This window comes from Gopherus evgoodei, chromosome 2 (genome assembly GCF_007399415.2).
Source record: "Gopherus evgoodei ecotype Sinaloan lineage chromosome 2, rGopEvg1_v1.p, whole genome shotgun sequence".
NCBI classification, from domain to species: domain Eukaryota; kingdom Metazoa; phylum Chordata; order Testudines; family Testudinidae; genus Gopherus; species Gopherus evgoodei.
Genome location: NC_044323.1, coordinates 79,158,277 through 79,172,308, shown reverse-complemented (window position 1 = coordinate 79,172,308; position 14,032 = coordinate 79,158,277). Strand labels below are relative to the sequence as shown.

Genomic DNA, 14,032 nt, shown 5'->3' with positions numbered 1-14,032 from the left:
ACAGCTGGATGATCAATGGCTAAGCGGGCAGTACCGATGAGGAGTCCAGACCTGCACTCGTGGATGGGACTGATGAGAGTCTCTCCTCACTCTCCCCTGCAGTCTCCATCAGAACAGACATCTCTTCTTCCATGTCTTATCCTTCAGCATGGGGGTCTTCAGCAGAGCCAGTTCTGTACACAACATCATCTCACCCAACCGGGACCAGCTCGGGGGAAGAAACATTTCTTTTGGACAGTCCACTTGAGGGGGCTGCCCTTATGCTCATGCGAAGTGTCTCACTCTCATGGGGGGCCCTATGTGACAACTCCTTGGGCTTCAGTGTTAAGTGCTCCACTCTGAGGTTTGTGCTTGGAGGGGCATTGCTGGTCAGCTGAGGCTGATGTACAGTGGATGGGAAGGGTCTCCCAGGTCTGTGCAGGGCCTCATAGCCTCTTCCATCAGGAACTTTCAGTCAGAGCTCTCAGGCCTCTAGTTCTGGGTAGGAAGGATTTACATATACTGCACTTAGAGATATGTACTTCACCCAGACAGAACATGCACCAGTGATGCTTGTTGCTGCTGAAGGATTGAGGGCAGGAGAAAGAGTTCTTGAATTCCAGGACCCTGGGTATAGTCCTGGGACCAGGAGAATTGTCACCCAGCTGGGGGGAAGGCGGGGGAGGCGGAAGAAGAGTAATTCTATTCTGTACTAAACTATACACTAACTAGAATTCTTAATCTAAAACAAATTTACAATTAAATTTTTACAGGTTCTGCAATAGCAAAGGAGGACACGATTCCAACAACTCAGGCCATGCAACAATAAGAAAGAACTGAAGAGGCGCTGACCCACACTGTCTCTTATGCCCTCGGTCAGCAGCATGTGGAGAGCTATTGAGCATGTGCGGGTCAACGGACACTGCACCGAAGGCATTCCAGACCTAGGTGCATGGTGTGCATGTGTGCCACATGCGTAATACACATAGGAACCATCACCCAAAGAAGTAGTGTCCATTCTTTCTGAGCACTCTGACTGCAGCAGTAACTCTAACCACCCCCTCCGACCAATATTCAATCATGCTGACTAGTTCAGGCAAGTTTCACACACAAACTTCTGGCTCAAAGAAGGGTCTCTCTAACCCACACATGAGATTAAACACAACAGAAGAAAAAAATGGGAGAACCTAGGATTACCCAAAAAACCCATAAACCAATTCCTGCATAAAAAGAGATGACAGATAGTTAAGCGGCGATGAGTCTTATCTCTTGGGTGGTCAGATACAGGAGAAGAAACTGAAACCTGAGGTACAATATGTCAACATCCACAGTCAGTCATGTTATTATTTAACCCTTAAACTAAAGTGCTAGTTTCACAACCAGTCCTAATTTGAAGAAATTGGTGAACACAACAAAACTAGAAAAGGTTGAGTTTAGGAGTTAAGTCTCCAAAATTGTGCATTACATTTACTATGAAGTGAGTCAAGCAACACATTTAAGCTGTTTAACCTGTAGAGATGGTACACTACAGCAGCCTTACCCCTAAGTCCTGCAGAGCCCATAGATATTGTCTCTTGCTGATACTGTTCTCTCTGTTGTTGGGTGAGAGGCAGGGTCTGCCCCTTGCTGTTATATGTTGTACAGTATCTAATCACTTGTTCATAAGCTCCCTTCATAAAGCAAATCTCTGGTTTGTCCTAAGGGAAAAAAAAATTCACACGAGTAACTAGAGTCCTCTAACCTCTCTCATACATTCTGCAATGTAAGAACTAACTCATTCATTTAAAGAGAAAATCAATTTTTTTAACAGTGCAATTCTAAATACATAATACACCTCTCTCCCGATATAACGCAAGTTCGGTTATAACGCGGTAAAGCAGCACTCTGGGGGGGGTGGGGCGGGGTAGGGCTACGTGCTCCAGTGAATCAAAGCAAGTTCGATATAACATGGTTTCACCTGTAACGCGGTAAGATTTTTTGTCTCCCGAGGACAGTGTTATATTGGGTAGAGGTATATAAACTTACTAGTATTACAGTAGCATCTAGAACACCCTCCTGAAATTAGGGCATTTTATTAGGCATTGTGGATAAACATTAGACAGTTCATGTCCTGAAAAGCTAATGTGCAGTAGGGCTTGTCTGCATGGGCAGCTTGACAGCAGCACAGCTGCATCGGTAGCACTAATGAAGAGTTTCTCCCTTGGTGTAGTTAATCTACCTCTCCAAGAGATGGTACCTATGTTGGTGGGAGAGGTTCTGTCAACATAGTGCTATCTACACAGAGTTAGGTCAGTAATTATGTCGCTCAGGGGTGTGGATTTTTCACATCCCTGAACAGTTATTCTGATATAGGTCTGTAGAGTAGATCTATCCTAAACAAACAAGACAAAGGGTGAAAAGGAAGCCTCAGTTTACAGAATCTGTAAGTCTCTCACTGAATGGTATTTTCTCCAGCTCTCAAATCATGTTTTGTGGCTCATTTCTATACCCTCTCCAATTTTTCAACATCCCCTTAAAATTGTGGACAAGAACTATACACAGTATGAGTCTCACCAATGCCACATATACAGGTGAAATCATCTCCCTACTTCTACTCACTACTCCTGTTTATACATCCAAGGATTGCATTAGTCCTTTTTGCCACAGTATCACACTGGGAACTTATGTTCAGTTGTATGTCCACTATGATCCCCAAATCTTTCACAGTCACTGCTTTCCAGAATAAAATCCCCTATTCTGTAAATATAGTCTGCATTCCTCATTCCTAGATTTATAACTTTGCATTTGTATCATCTGCAAATTTTATCAGCAGTGATTTTATATTTACTTTCAGATCATTGATTAAAATGTTCAACAGCATCAAGCCTAGTTCCAAGCTCTGTGTAACTCCAGCCAGAAACATCCCCATTCACTGATTATTCCCATTGAGGACTATTTTTGAGATGTCTGTTCTTGATCCATTTAATGCGTATTCTAAAAAAATTAGGACTACACAATATTAATCAATCAGTAAGTTGTGTAGTACAAAGTCTAAATATAGATTTATGCAGTTACTTTTATCAAATTTGTAATCTTAAAGAATGAATCAGGTTTGAGCCCTAGTTTCCATAAAAACATTTTGACTGGCACTAATGGCAAATAGATGGGAAACTGCAGCACAGAAAGAAACCTGTAGCAGAATGGAACACAGACTATATCTACACTACGATTGCGTATAATTTGGCACAGGTACATGTACCTATGCAAGCTTTAAATCTAGCTAGTTTGCTAAAAATCAAGGAGAACATGGTGGCATAGGCTTCAGTATGGCCCACCCAGGGAGTCAGGCAGGCTCATACAGCTCATGCCACTGTGTCCTCATTAGATTAAAGCTAGCACAGGTTTACATCCCATCCATACAAGCTGAAATTGTACAAACTCCATTTGCAGTGTAGAGGTAGCCTCAAATTTCCTGAGCCCACATCCAAGATGTTAAATTAGAGGCCAGCTACCCAGTCAAGAAATCTAGATATGTTAAAATCCTCTATACATTAATTTTCCCCAAGCCTGAACAATTCTATACAGTACAAACAACCTGACTACCTACAACACGCTTAAAATATCATGGCTTCACCAACTGACCTTTGTTTCAGAGAACAACAGGGGGAGTGGTGAAAAGTTCAAACTTAACATCAAAACACCCGAGCGTAGGGGAAGAGATTGCCTGCAGTATATGCTAAGGAATCCTTTCATCTTCTTTGCTCCCAAGGTAATTTTAAAAATCAAATCTAGGCTGAAAAGCTCTCATTAATTCTTCTGCAAACTCTATCCTAAAGCTGATGACTTAATGCTCTGAGATTTGAAGCATGCAGCATGGAAAGTGGGCAGCGCCACGAATTAGAACCTTCCATCTCCACAACTAGAGAGTTTCTGGTGCTATTCTGAAGCTTTAACAACAAGCTACTTTTTTGCCATAACACTGAGGGATATTCACATAAATCCAGGATCCACTCCCTTCCTGATACATGCTGTTTAGAAGCCTGTCGCTATTTCATGCTGGTCAGACTAAAGTATTCTTACTTTCACTCACACCAAAATATTCCACCTGCCACACTTTTTCTTTGGGGGGGGGGGAGAGGGAGTGCAGAGGGCAGGGAAGAGGAGGTAAACATACAGATAGATATACATTATGGAGAAAGTTCAATTTCCCCATTATTCCAAATGAAATGGTTTTTCACATAATGCAATTCCTTCCTCTGTTAAACTGGTATATTCCTTCTTTTCATGTAACTACATTGCCAAGAAAACAGCAGAACATTAACAGTCTCATGAGATTTCTATGGAGGAGCTGAAATTTAGAATTATACATGTTTAATATAACTCCCGGGGGTTTTCAACCACCACTTCAGAGACAGAAAATTAAAACTAGTTTCACTATCAAACTTTCTCCTTCACACTCACAGGTGTAGCACTATGCTGGTGGCTTGCTACTCCCTTCCTGTACATAACTTCTGAAGTTCAACAGAGATAGCTTGCACACCATTTCCTGTGCTGTAGGAAGTTACTTAACATCACTGGGTGAGGAAACAGTCATGGAAAAGGCCTACCTGTTGTGTCCTGTGCACACATTTAACAGCCATCCATTTTTGCTCTGAGCTGAAGGGATACTCTGCTTTTCTAATATAGTCCTGCTGGAGTCCCTCTAGACCCATCTGTGTAAAATGTAACAGTAATATCAAAACCATTTTTTATTCATTTAACCAGGCTACTAACCTTTCAAGTCACAAGTTCAAATGGCTCATTTTCATTCTTAGTTATTTATAAACCCATTCAGTTTTTATTTCCCTATTAAAACTAAAAGCAAGTCACACTAGTCCAGCTTAGATAAACACCAATGAGCAAACCCACATCTTTTTATGTTTCATTGTCAGTCACCAAACAGTATATCTTTTACATTTTCAAATCAAATCTACTTTGTTCTTATACAATATTCTACCTTTCATCCAAAGATCTTAGTGTCTCATAGTTATACCTAGGTGCAAAGATAGATCTTGCTGTTGCACACTACTCATTAAAACATATCCAACTTCTAGAGCACAGATACTTGAGTATTCTACTACCTCTTCTCCAGGTTTTAAAAAGCACTTTATAACGACTCAAGCTTGCATACCATTGAGATAGGCAGATGTTCCTCTATTGCATTGCTGGGAAACAGAGGCAGACATGTTAAGTCAGCGGTTCTCAAACTATGGGGTGGGAGACAAGAACTGTGTGTACGGACTTTAAAAAAAAAAACAAAAAACACAAACAGCTCTGGCTATCAGCCCCTGGTGGCTGAGGCTTGTGTAGAAGGGTCATGCACACCTGGGAAGCAGGAATAAAGGACAGCTGGAGCCTCATCACCCAGGCTCTGGATCTTCTCCCCCTCCCCCAACATGCCTCATCAGGAGGTAGCCCTGGGCTCAGGCTCTCCTTCCCCGCCACCTGGAGGCAGTGGGGCTCCAGCTGTCAGCCTCAGGGTGGCAGCAGCAGTACAGAAGGTTGCAAGGTGGCACTAGATTTGCTGTGAAAATATACAGACAAATATCACTTTTCACATTCCCAACCTTACTTCTGTGCTGCTGTTGGTGGTACAGTGCTGCCTTCAGAGCTAGGTGTCCAGCCAGCAGCTGCTGCTCTCTGCCCTGCCTTCAGAGTTGGGTGGCAGTATATGTACTTGGGCCTGGGGGTGGCATGAATGACTACAGACACAAAGAAAGGGGGCTCGATCAAGTAAGTGAGAACCAGTGCAATAAGTGACTTGCCCAAAATTATAAAGCAAGACCACAGAAGAACTCATCTCCTCAGTAGAACTAAGATCAGTGGTTTGCAAATTGCAGGAGGCAACCTTAAGGTGCATCACAACAAAATTTCCACCACAGCAAAAAGTTCATCTGAAAATTTGTGGCTTCCAGGACTCAGAGAAATCCTTGGGGAAAAACTCAATGTGTCTGTTGTTCTTCCTACCACAACCCTAATTGCAACTCTACCTCCATTCCCAACCCCACTCAACTCTGGGGGAAATATTCTGATTAAAAATGTCACCTACCTGCTGAACCCCACTACTCTCTAGAATCTACTTGGTTCACATCTTAAAATGGCACCACTCTCCCTGCCCATAGCAAAGTGCACTGCAAGGATAGCAGAAGCGGTTGTAATCCACCCACCAGTTTTCATAGGTTCTTGTCATACAATCAATCCCTTGATCCTTGTGGAGTCACAAGAGTGTGGGGTTTTAAACAGGTCTCTGCAAGAAGCTGTGTGTGGATTCTGAGTCCCAGATGGGGGAAAAAGACTAAATATCATTGCATTATACAATATGGATTTAAAGCTATGCAGAGTCATAGAAAGATTAGGTACCGGGGTTCACTGTCCCCTGTCCAAGTAGTCTTAGTAGTTCATTGTCACAACATACAGAGGAAATCTTGTTTAACCAGAAGTTACACAACTGAAATTCCCTGTATCCAACACCTAAATAGCACCTTTCAGAGTTGCAGCATTTAAAGTGCCAGTAAATAATCAATTGCTCGTGTGCCACTATTTTATCTTTTCTAATCCTCTCCAGTTTCAGAACAGATGCTGATTACTTGACAAACGGGCTCGTACCAAATTAAATGACAACTTTAAACTGTAAACAGTCAAAAATTCAAAGTACAAACAAACAAGTTATCAATGACTATTCTGGACATAAATTTAATTTCATTTTTTAATCATAAACTTAAAAATCAGATCCAAACATTAACATGATTTTACTTCAGGTCCATTCTCACCTCCTATTCATTATCTAAATTGTCGGGATGCCCAGTAATTTTTCATAAAAAAGATTCTTTATATGGAGGAGAGAGGTTTTTTCAATGAAAACATGCTAAATATTTGTGCTAATTAAACACTCATTCCTATTAACTTAATGTTTCTGACATGAGGAGAAACACCACCATGAATTAGGTACACACCTTCATAGCAAGTGCAAGTAAGGCTCCTTCTGTTGGTTTTCCCATTAGAGTGCTGTTTCTAATTATGGCATCATTGCACACACAACCTGCCTAAAAAGACAAATAAAGAGGTCAAGGCAATATACAATTCCTGTATTAATTCAATGAACAGACTGCTTACTGTGTTGATCTTACCTCAACAATTCTGCTAACAGAGGGGTTGTTATACCCATGAATAACATCACCATCAAGTACAACTTCTCCAAACCTGTTATAACCTACTCCAGTAACCTGTAAGACACAAAAACAGCCAAATACAGCATAAAATGGAAGACTGAAAGGCAAGATTCTGAATTTATGAAATTAGTAATCTCCCCACGAGATAATGGAATAAGAGTAATTTAAAAATGGAACAATTATCCCAAGTGAAAAGCCCACACACATTTCCTAATCAGCTTCTAATGCAGAAGGCTTAGGTTAAAGAGTATTTAACTCTATCTGAACAGTTTAATATTTCAACAGAATATCAGACCACAACTTCTAAATCTGTAATTCAAATTCAGAATTAATTCAGTATTCGTCAATTGCTGTATTCTTACTGCTTATCAGTGATAAGCAAAAGCTCAGGATATTGGTTTTCCTTCCCCTCAGGACCCGCCAGTAGATGTGCTAATGTTGACATGGCCTAAGAGACATGTGACATAAGTTATATTAACAGAAGGGCCAGTGTGGACAGTGCTATGTCAGAGCGAGATTCTCTCCTGCCGATATAACTATCACTGCTCATTGGGAGTGTTTTAATTATGCCAATGGGAAAGCTCTCTCGTGGCAGCATAGAGCAACTATACGGGAGACCTTACAGTGACACAGCTGCACGGGTACAGCTGTGCCACTGTAAGGTCTCTAGTGTACAGATTGACTTTGGGGGATGGTGAATGAAAGCAAGGCTGTTAATTGGATTACAATGCATACCAACTGCTGGGGGTCAGGCAATGAGAGCCAGAAGTGCAGCTGCAAGAGTGGGCTGTCCTGAAGAACAGCACAGCAGATGAAGCCTGGGAGAGATTAGACTCCGAAGACATTTAATAAACATAAATTAAATAACTAACTATCTGTATTGCAGTAGCACCGAGAGGCCCCAATCAGGGGCCCTACAATAATCTCTTAGGTTAGCAGTGTGGGTATTTGGTTTGTGTGTGCAGGTTTATGATTAAAAGTTCCTTCCACAAGCATCTGGTACTGGTCATTATCAGAAACAGGAGATCGTCTGAATGACTGTGGCAGTTTTAGTTTAAACCCCATTTAGCAACATACAGATAGAGTTTAAAACTAAAATTCAGAATCCTTTTCATTCATTCATTTCCCTCTTTGTGGCATGACTGTGCTCACACTGAAGTTACTGAACCTTAACTCTGGGTACAGTAATTGAAGGGATATATAGAGCCCCTCCAAGTTTCCACACAGAGATATTTTAAATTAGAAATGTAAAAATTAGAAGACAAGAAACTAAGCAAGTTACCAAACTGCTGACCAGTACATGGTTTTGAAAATTAGTTTTTGCCACTTTCATTCTTATCTGTGTTTTTATTTTCTTCTTTCCCCTTCAGCTCAGTAAGGCTCTTCTCCCCAAAATAACTACTGTTGGGTCTAAACTTTTGGTGAACTTTGGAGCCAAAACACACCCAGACTGGCCATCTCTGCATAATCCTTTCTGAACCCTTTATCGAACAAAGCACTGACCTGCAAACTACTCATGACACCCCCTTTATCAAGTAGCCATTAGCCTTTATCTCTATGCATTTACTTGTTAAACTTGCTTTTCCTGTAAAATCTTGATTGATTATGCATGACCATTATCTTTTATTAATCACTTTGTTTACTTCTGTGTATAATATTGATGCTCACCCCTAATAAAGGGGCCACTCTTCTAAAGCTTTTGGGTTAGTGTGAGCCCGTTGATCAACGCATTGGTGTCTGGTCTCTGACAGAATTGTGTGCCCATACCCACTCCGCACGAACTCGGGTGCTGGAGAGGTGAGTAAGGACTTGCTTTATTACCTAACACTACAATATACTTTTTCTTATGCTGTTTCAAAACTCAAACAGAAAAGAGGCACTATACATTTCTCCCAATATAAACACAAGATTGCATTTGTTGAAACAAGAAGAGAAGGGATGTAGGTAACAGTGGTAAAAAGGAGGGCCCACCAACCTACTTCTACTCAAGTAAAGAAAAAGATGACCATTGATGGCAATGGGAACAAAATCAGACCTGAAAATAGTCAAGAAATGTTGAGACTGGTTTAAATTTTCAGTTCTTCATAAAATGGTCTTGAAAAAACTATCAGAGTTTTCTGCTTCAGCTGAAGGGAGTGACACTTAGGCAACCATTGTTACAGATAGTAAGTAGCTGGAAATCCTGAATGCAGGAGCCAACCAGAGTAAGTTGATCTGAGTATCCGACTTTAAAAACCTTACAGTTATTGATAAATAACCATTCATGCAGAGAACTGCAGGACTGGAAAATTTATATGACAGGGCTGGTAAAAAATGGTTCCCAAAGCTGTTTTGTTAGAAAACTGGGGTTTTGACTAAAAGTGTTGAAAGTACCATGGAAGAGAAATTTTGGCTCTTCAAAGAAGCCCAAGCCTGAAATATTTAAGACTTTGTGGGGGCGGGGGGGGGGGGGGGTTGATTTAAAAAAAGGCAAATTTTCCACGGAAAATTATGAGTTTGATTTCAACTACATTTTCCCAAATATTTTTATTTTCAGAGTTCCTCTGATCTATAATTAGGCATCAGAACAGCATTCCTATATCCTGACTCCATGCAACAAGTCCATTTCAGTTTAACAGATGTTATGATAGCTTGGTTTAAACTGTCATTTTACAAAAATATCCACATCAACAGCAAAAAACCTCACAGAAGTGATTATGTGAGTGTTAGAAATGTTTTTTACAAAACAGATCTTAATCTAAGGTATATGCAAGGAGAGAGACACCACTGAGCTTGCTTGTGTTTCATCATCATATCACATCACCACAAGTGACTCAGTAGGTACTAGGCACAGCATTGGCAGGAAGCCGTGTTAGTCTGTATCCACAAACACAACAAGGAGTCCCGTGGCACCTTAAAGACTAACAGATTTATTTGGGCATAAGCTTCCGTGGGTAGGTGAGGTTTTTTACCCACAAAAGCTTATGACCAAATAAATCTGTTAGTCTTTAAAGGTGCCACCGGACTCCGTTTTGTTTAGGCACAGCATATTTTTTCCAATATTCAGGCTTATTTTGATAAGCCTGACAAGTAACAAATCAGAACTCTGATTACTTGGCTAGAGCATACCCTATACCTTTAGTGGAGAGGGCAGAATTTCATTTTTAATTGTAATCAGTTGGCTGAAGGCAAAAGTTAAAGACTCCAATGATTAACAATCAAGTGGATTTTCCACTTAATAGAGATCAACTGGAGAATATGGCCTTTTGGTAGTAACTAAACTTACAGGACAAAATCCTGGCCCCAGTGAAGTCAACAGAAAAACTCCAATTGCCTTCAGTAAATCCAAGATTTCACCTTTAACATTTGTTCACTGCCTTATCACACAGTATCACTTAGGGCTTGTCTACACTGGCAAGTTTCTGTGCAGTAAAGCAGCTTTTTGTGCTCAAACTGCAGACATATACACACTGCCAACCCACATCATGTGCAGAAACTCCTTAGTTGCAGTGCTTCAAAAAAACCCTCAATGAGAGTCGTAAGGCTATTTGCAGAGGCTCCTGCACTCTATTGCCAGTGGACACTTGATTGCATTCTGTGTTATAATTGGCCTCCGGAGCTGTCCCATAATGCCTCAAATGACCATTCTGCTCATTGCTTTGAATTTGGCTGCCCTTTCAAAAGCACCCTTTCTGACAGCCTGTGCATGCTGTGCTGTGTCCTGGAGCGGAGCAGACCAGCACAAAGCAAACCATTAATGTGGAATGCTTGTACTGTTGAATACACAGGCAGGTGTGGGTATGACAGACACAGACTGCTGTGTGGAAAGCCCAGGGAAGGGAGGCAGGGGCTGATGTCAGGGTTTCCCCCTCCCCCAGGGCTAGTTGCTTCCTCCCGCTGTCTGATCTTACAAGACAGAATGCTGACAGTGTCCCTCAAAACACACTGTCTCCCCCCCACCCCCAATCCACACAAAGTTCTTCAGCTGAAAAGCAGCTGGCAATGTAGTAGGATCCCCATGGAACAACGTGATTGGGAAACCTACATCATGTGACACTATGCCTGCCCCTTGAGGCACTGCAAACCCTTCCCAAACTACCCTGTGGCCAGTTGCACAGTGGGATAGCTATCACAATGCATCGCTGTCTTTGTTGTTGCAAGAGCTGCTAATATGGATACACTCCAGCTTCACAAGGAGCACAGTGTGGACACGGTGCAGTGCTTTAATGTCATAAATGAAGACGTGCATGTAGTGAGAAAATGTGGTTTTAAGAGGAGCAGTTATTTGTCTTTTCTTTTCCCACTTTCTTCTTGTTGTCCCTCTTTATCTTTGTATCTCCTTGTGCATTTCCCTCCGAGCAGCAATTCTCAGTCCTCACCATGCATTCACTGCCACACCCTTCTTCATTCCATTCATAAAATGATCAGCAATGAAACAGATACTCTCAACACCAAGGTGTCATCATTGAAGAGTCAACTCTAAAGACATTAGCGTGGTGGTGGAGTCCACATTTAATTATTTCAACTCATCTCCACATTCATTAAGATATAACTATCAATTAACTTACAAGTCTTAACCAAATGTTTTTCTTTGCAAATATGAAGGTAGTGATATGTTTGATACCCTGGCTCTGAAGTCTACTACAGCTAGATTTCATTTTTATTCACATGCTACAGCAAGTACCCACCATAATCTTGTTTTCAATAGTGATGGCAAAAACAACCTCTCAATGTTCTTTTTTTTTAACCAAAGCCATCATAATATGATGTCAGCATGCTCAAAGAGCCATATCTCCCTATCTATTCTTATGGAGAACTCCCTATAAACAGAACAACGGGACATGGCCAAGAAATCTCAAAATACTGAATAGGGATGCAGACAGGACTAGCTTTCCCTCTAGAGGTGGTCCCTCCAGAACAGTACTGAGACACAGCACGAGGACATGGAGAAGGTTACACTACCTCAGATAGCTCTGAATTTGCTGTAATTAACACATTTCAGTCTGGCACCTTTCATCTGCATTAAAAGTCACTAGAGAGAAAAAGTTTAAAAAAATATTCCTACCACATACCTCAGCATACTGTCCATCCGAAGTAAAAATATGAACAACAGTCATTTCATTCTTGGTCAGAGTTCCAGTTTTATCTGAACAAATCACATTACAGCAACCTGGAAAAAAACAAACAAACAATTAAATGAAACACATGACAGGAAGTATTCTTTGAAACATGAGTAGCTTATGAGCAAACAAACCTCAGTGAAGATAAATTTATTTCCAAGTGTTTTGGAACTTGAGATAAGATGTTCATGGTACAGAGAACTTCATTAGAGGGAGGGTGTTAATATATCTAAATTATGTTTTAATTTGTCACTATCTCCTTCAGAACTCTCATATGCCAAAAAAACCAACGCTAATTACCTAGGTTACAATTCCATTTTTTGGATTTTATAAAATCAATGCAGGTTTTTTGATTTTTTTTAAGCAGAGGCAAAAAATTTCTAGTTACTTATAAACTGACTCAAAGCATTCACCACAAAAAATTGTCAATAGGTAGTTCAACAAAACTATGCAAAGGGTTATGAATGCTGCTAAGAGCTATAATTTTCCAAAATGTTTGTCTTCCTGTTTACTGAACTTCAAACAACTATATTAAGGAAGTGTCAGAAATTGTTGTGAACAGTAAAAAAAGTTTAACCCTCTTATTTCCATAGCAACCACAAGTTCTTCCTTACATTCAACAATATTTATTTACTCTAGCAAAGATAATGCCTCGAAGGTGGCAGTTTTGCAACAAAAAAACTTCAAAAACAGACTCCAAAGAGAGACCGCTGAACGCGAATTAATATGCAGATTAGACAATTAACTCAGGCCTTAACAGAGACTGGGAAAGGCTGGGTCATTACACTAACTGAATCTATTTCCCTGTGTTAAGTTCTCCTCACACCTTCTATGGGTCATCTTAATTATCACTTCAAAAGTTTTTTTTCCCCTGCTGACGATAGCTCAACTCAATTGATTAGACTCTTCCAGCTGGTATGCATACTTCCATCTTTTCATGTTCTCTGTATGTATAAATATCTCCTGTCTGTGTGTTCCATTCTATGCATCCGAAGAAGTGAGCTGTAGCTCACGAAAACTCATGCTGAAATAAATTTGTTAGTCTCTAAGGTGCCACAAGTACTCTTGCTCTTTTTGCCTCTACATGAATTTCCTAACTTCAGCATTTAAAATTTAAGTCAAAGTTGCATTAGAGTCTTTATTTAAACTATTCTAAATCTGAATGTTTCATGGCAGAGATTTTTGGAATGTAAGATTTATTACCATACAATGCGAGAACAGCAGCAGCATCTAGTGATAAAGGCATTGAGATGCACTGACATTTTGGGAACTTAAGAGAACCTTGCAGCATTGAAACACTCTGCACATCCATTAGTATCAATGCACTGAAGCACCAGATAGGATATAGATGCAAGTCCTTGTTTAATATCTAAAATACAGCTTCCCGTATGACATTAAAAACTACATACCACTTTTCAAGTATGTAGACTTCCTGATGACATACCAAGCAATTTTCTAGTACTGATAAACTTAAAGTGTTGTTCATAAATCTCTCAATGGTACTATTCCTAAATACATAGCAACCTGCCAATTTTAAAAACCATCAGTATTTTATTTAACTAAGCACAGAAAAGAGAATAAATGTTTTAATTGGTGAACTGTTTTCCTCCATACTGTTTCACCTGTGAAACTACAGCCCTGATAATGACATAGACCAATGAATTTTGTATGCTAGGCTCTGATGCTAGGCTCCAGAACCTGGAAAAAATGCATCACAAGTCCTGTAGTAAATTCAATAGTATAATAATTTTTGTAAAAAATACTTCA

General features: G+C 40.3%; 1 protein-coding gene across 1 annotated transcript in view; it reads right to left on the bottom strand.

Annotated features, from left to right (window-relative positions):
- Nucleotides 1-14,032, bottom strand: part of ATP2C1 (ATPase secretory pathway Ca2+ transporting 1) — an 86,216-nt gene that overhangs the window by 20,400 nt on the left and 51,784 nt on the right. Inside the window, 5 exon segments of the mRNA XM_030551090.1 lie at nucleotides 1,520-1,676; nucleotides 4,566-4,670; nucleotides 6,951-7,040; nucleotides 7,125-7,220; nucleotides 12,218-12,315. Coding sequence (XP_030406950.1) covers nucleotides 1,520-1,676; nucleotides 4,566-4,670; nucleotides 6,951-7,040; nucleotides 7,125-7,220; nucleotides 12,218-12,315 — 546 coding nt within the window.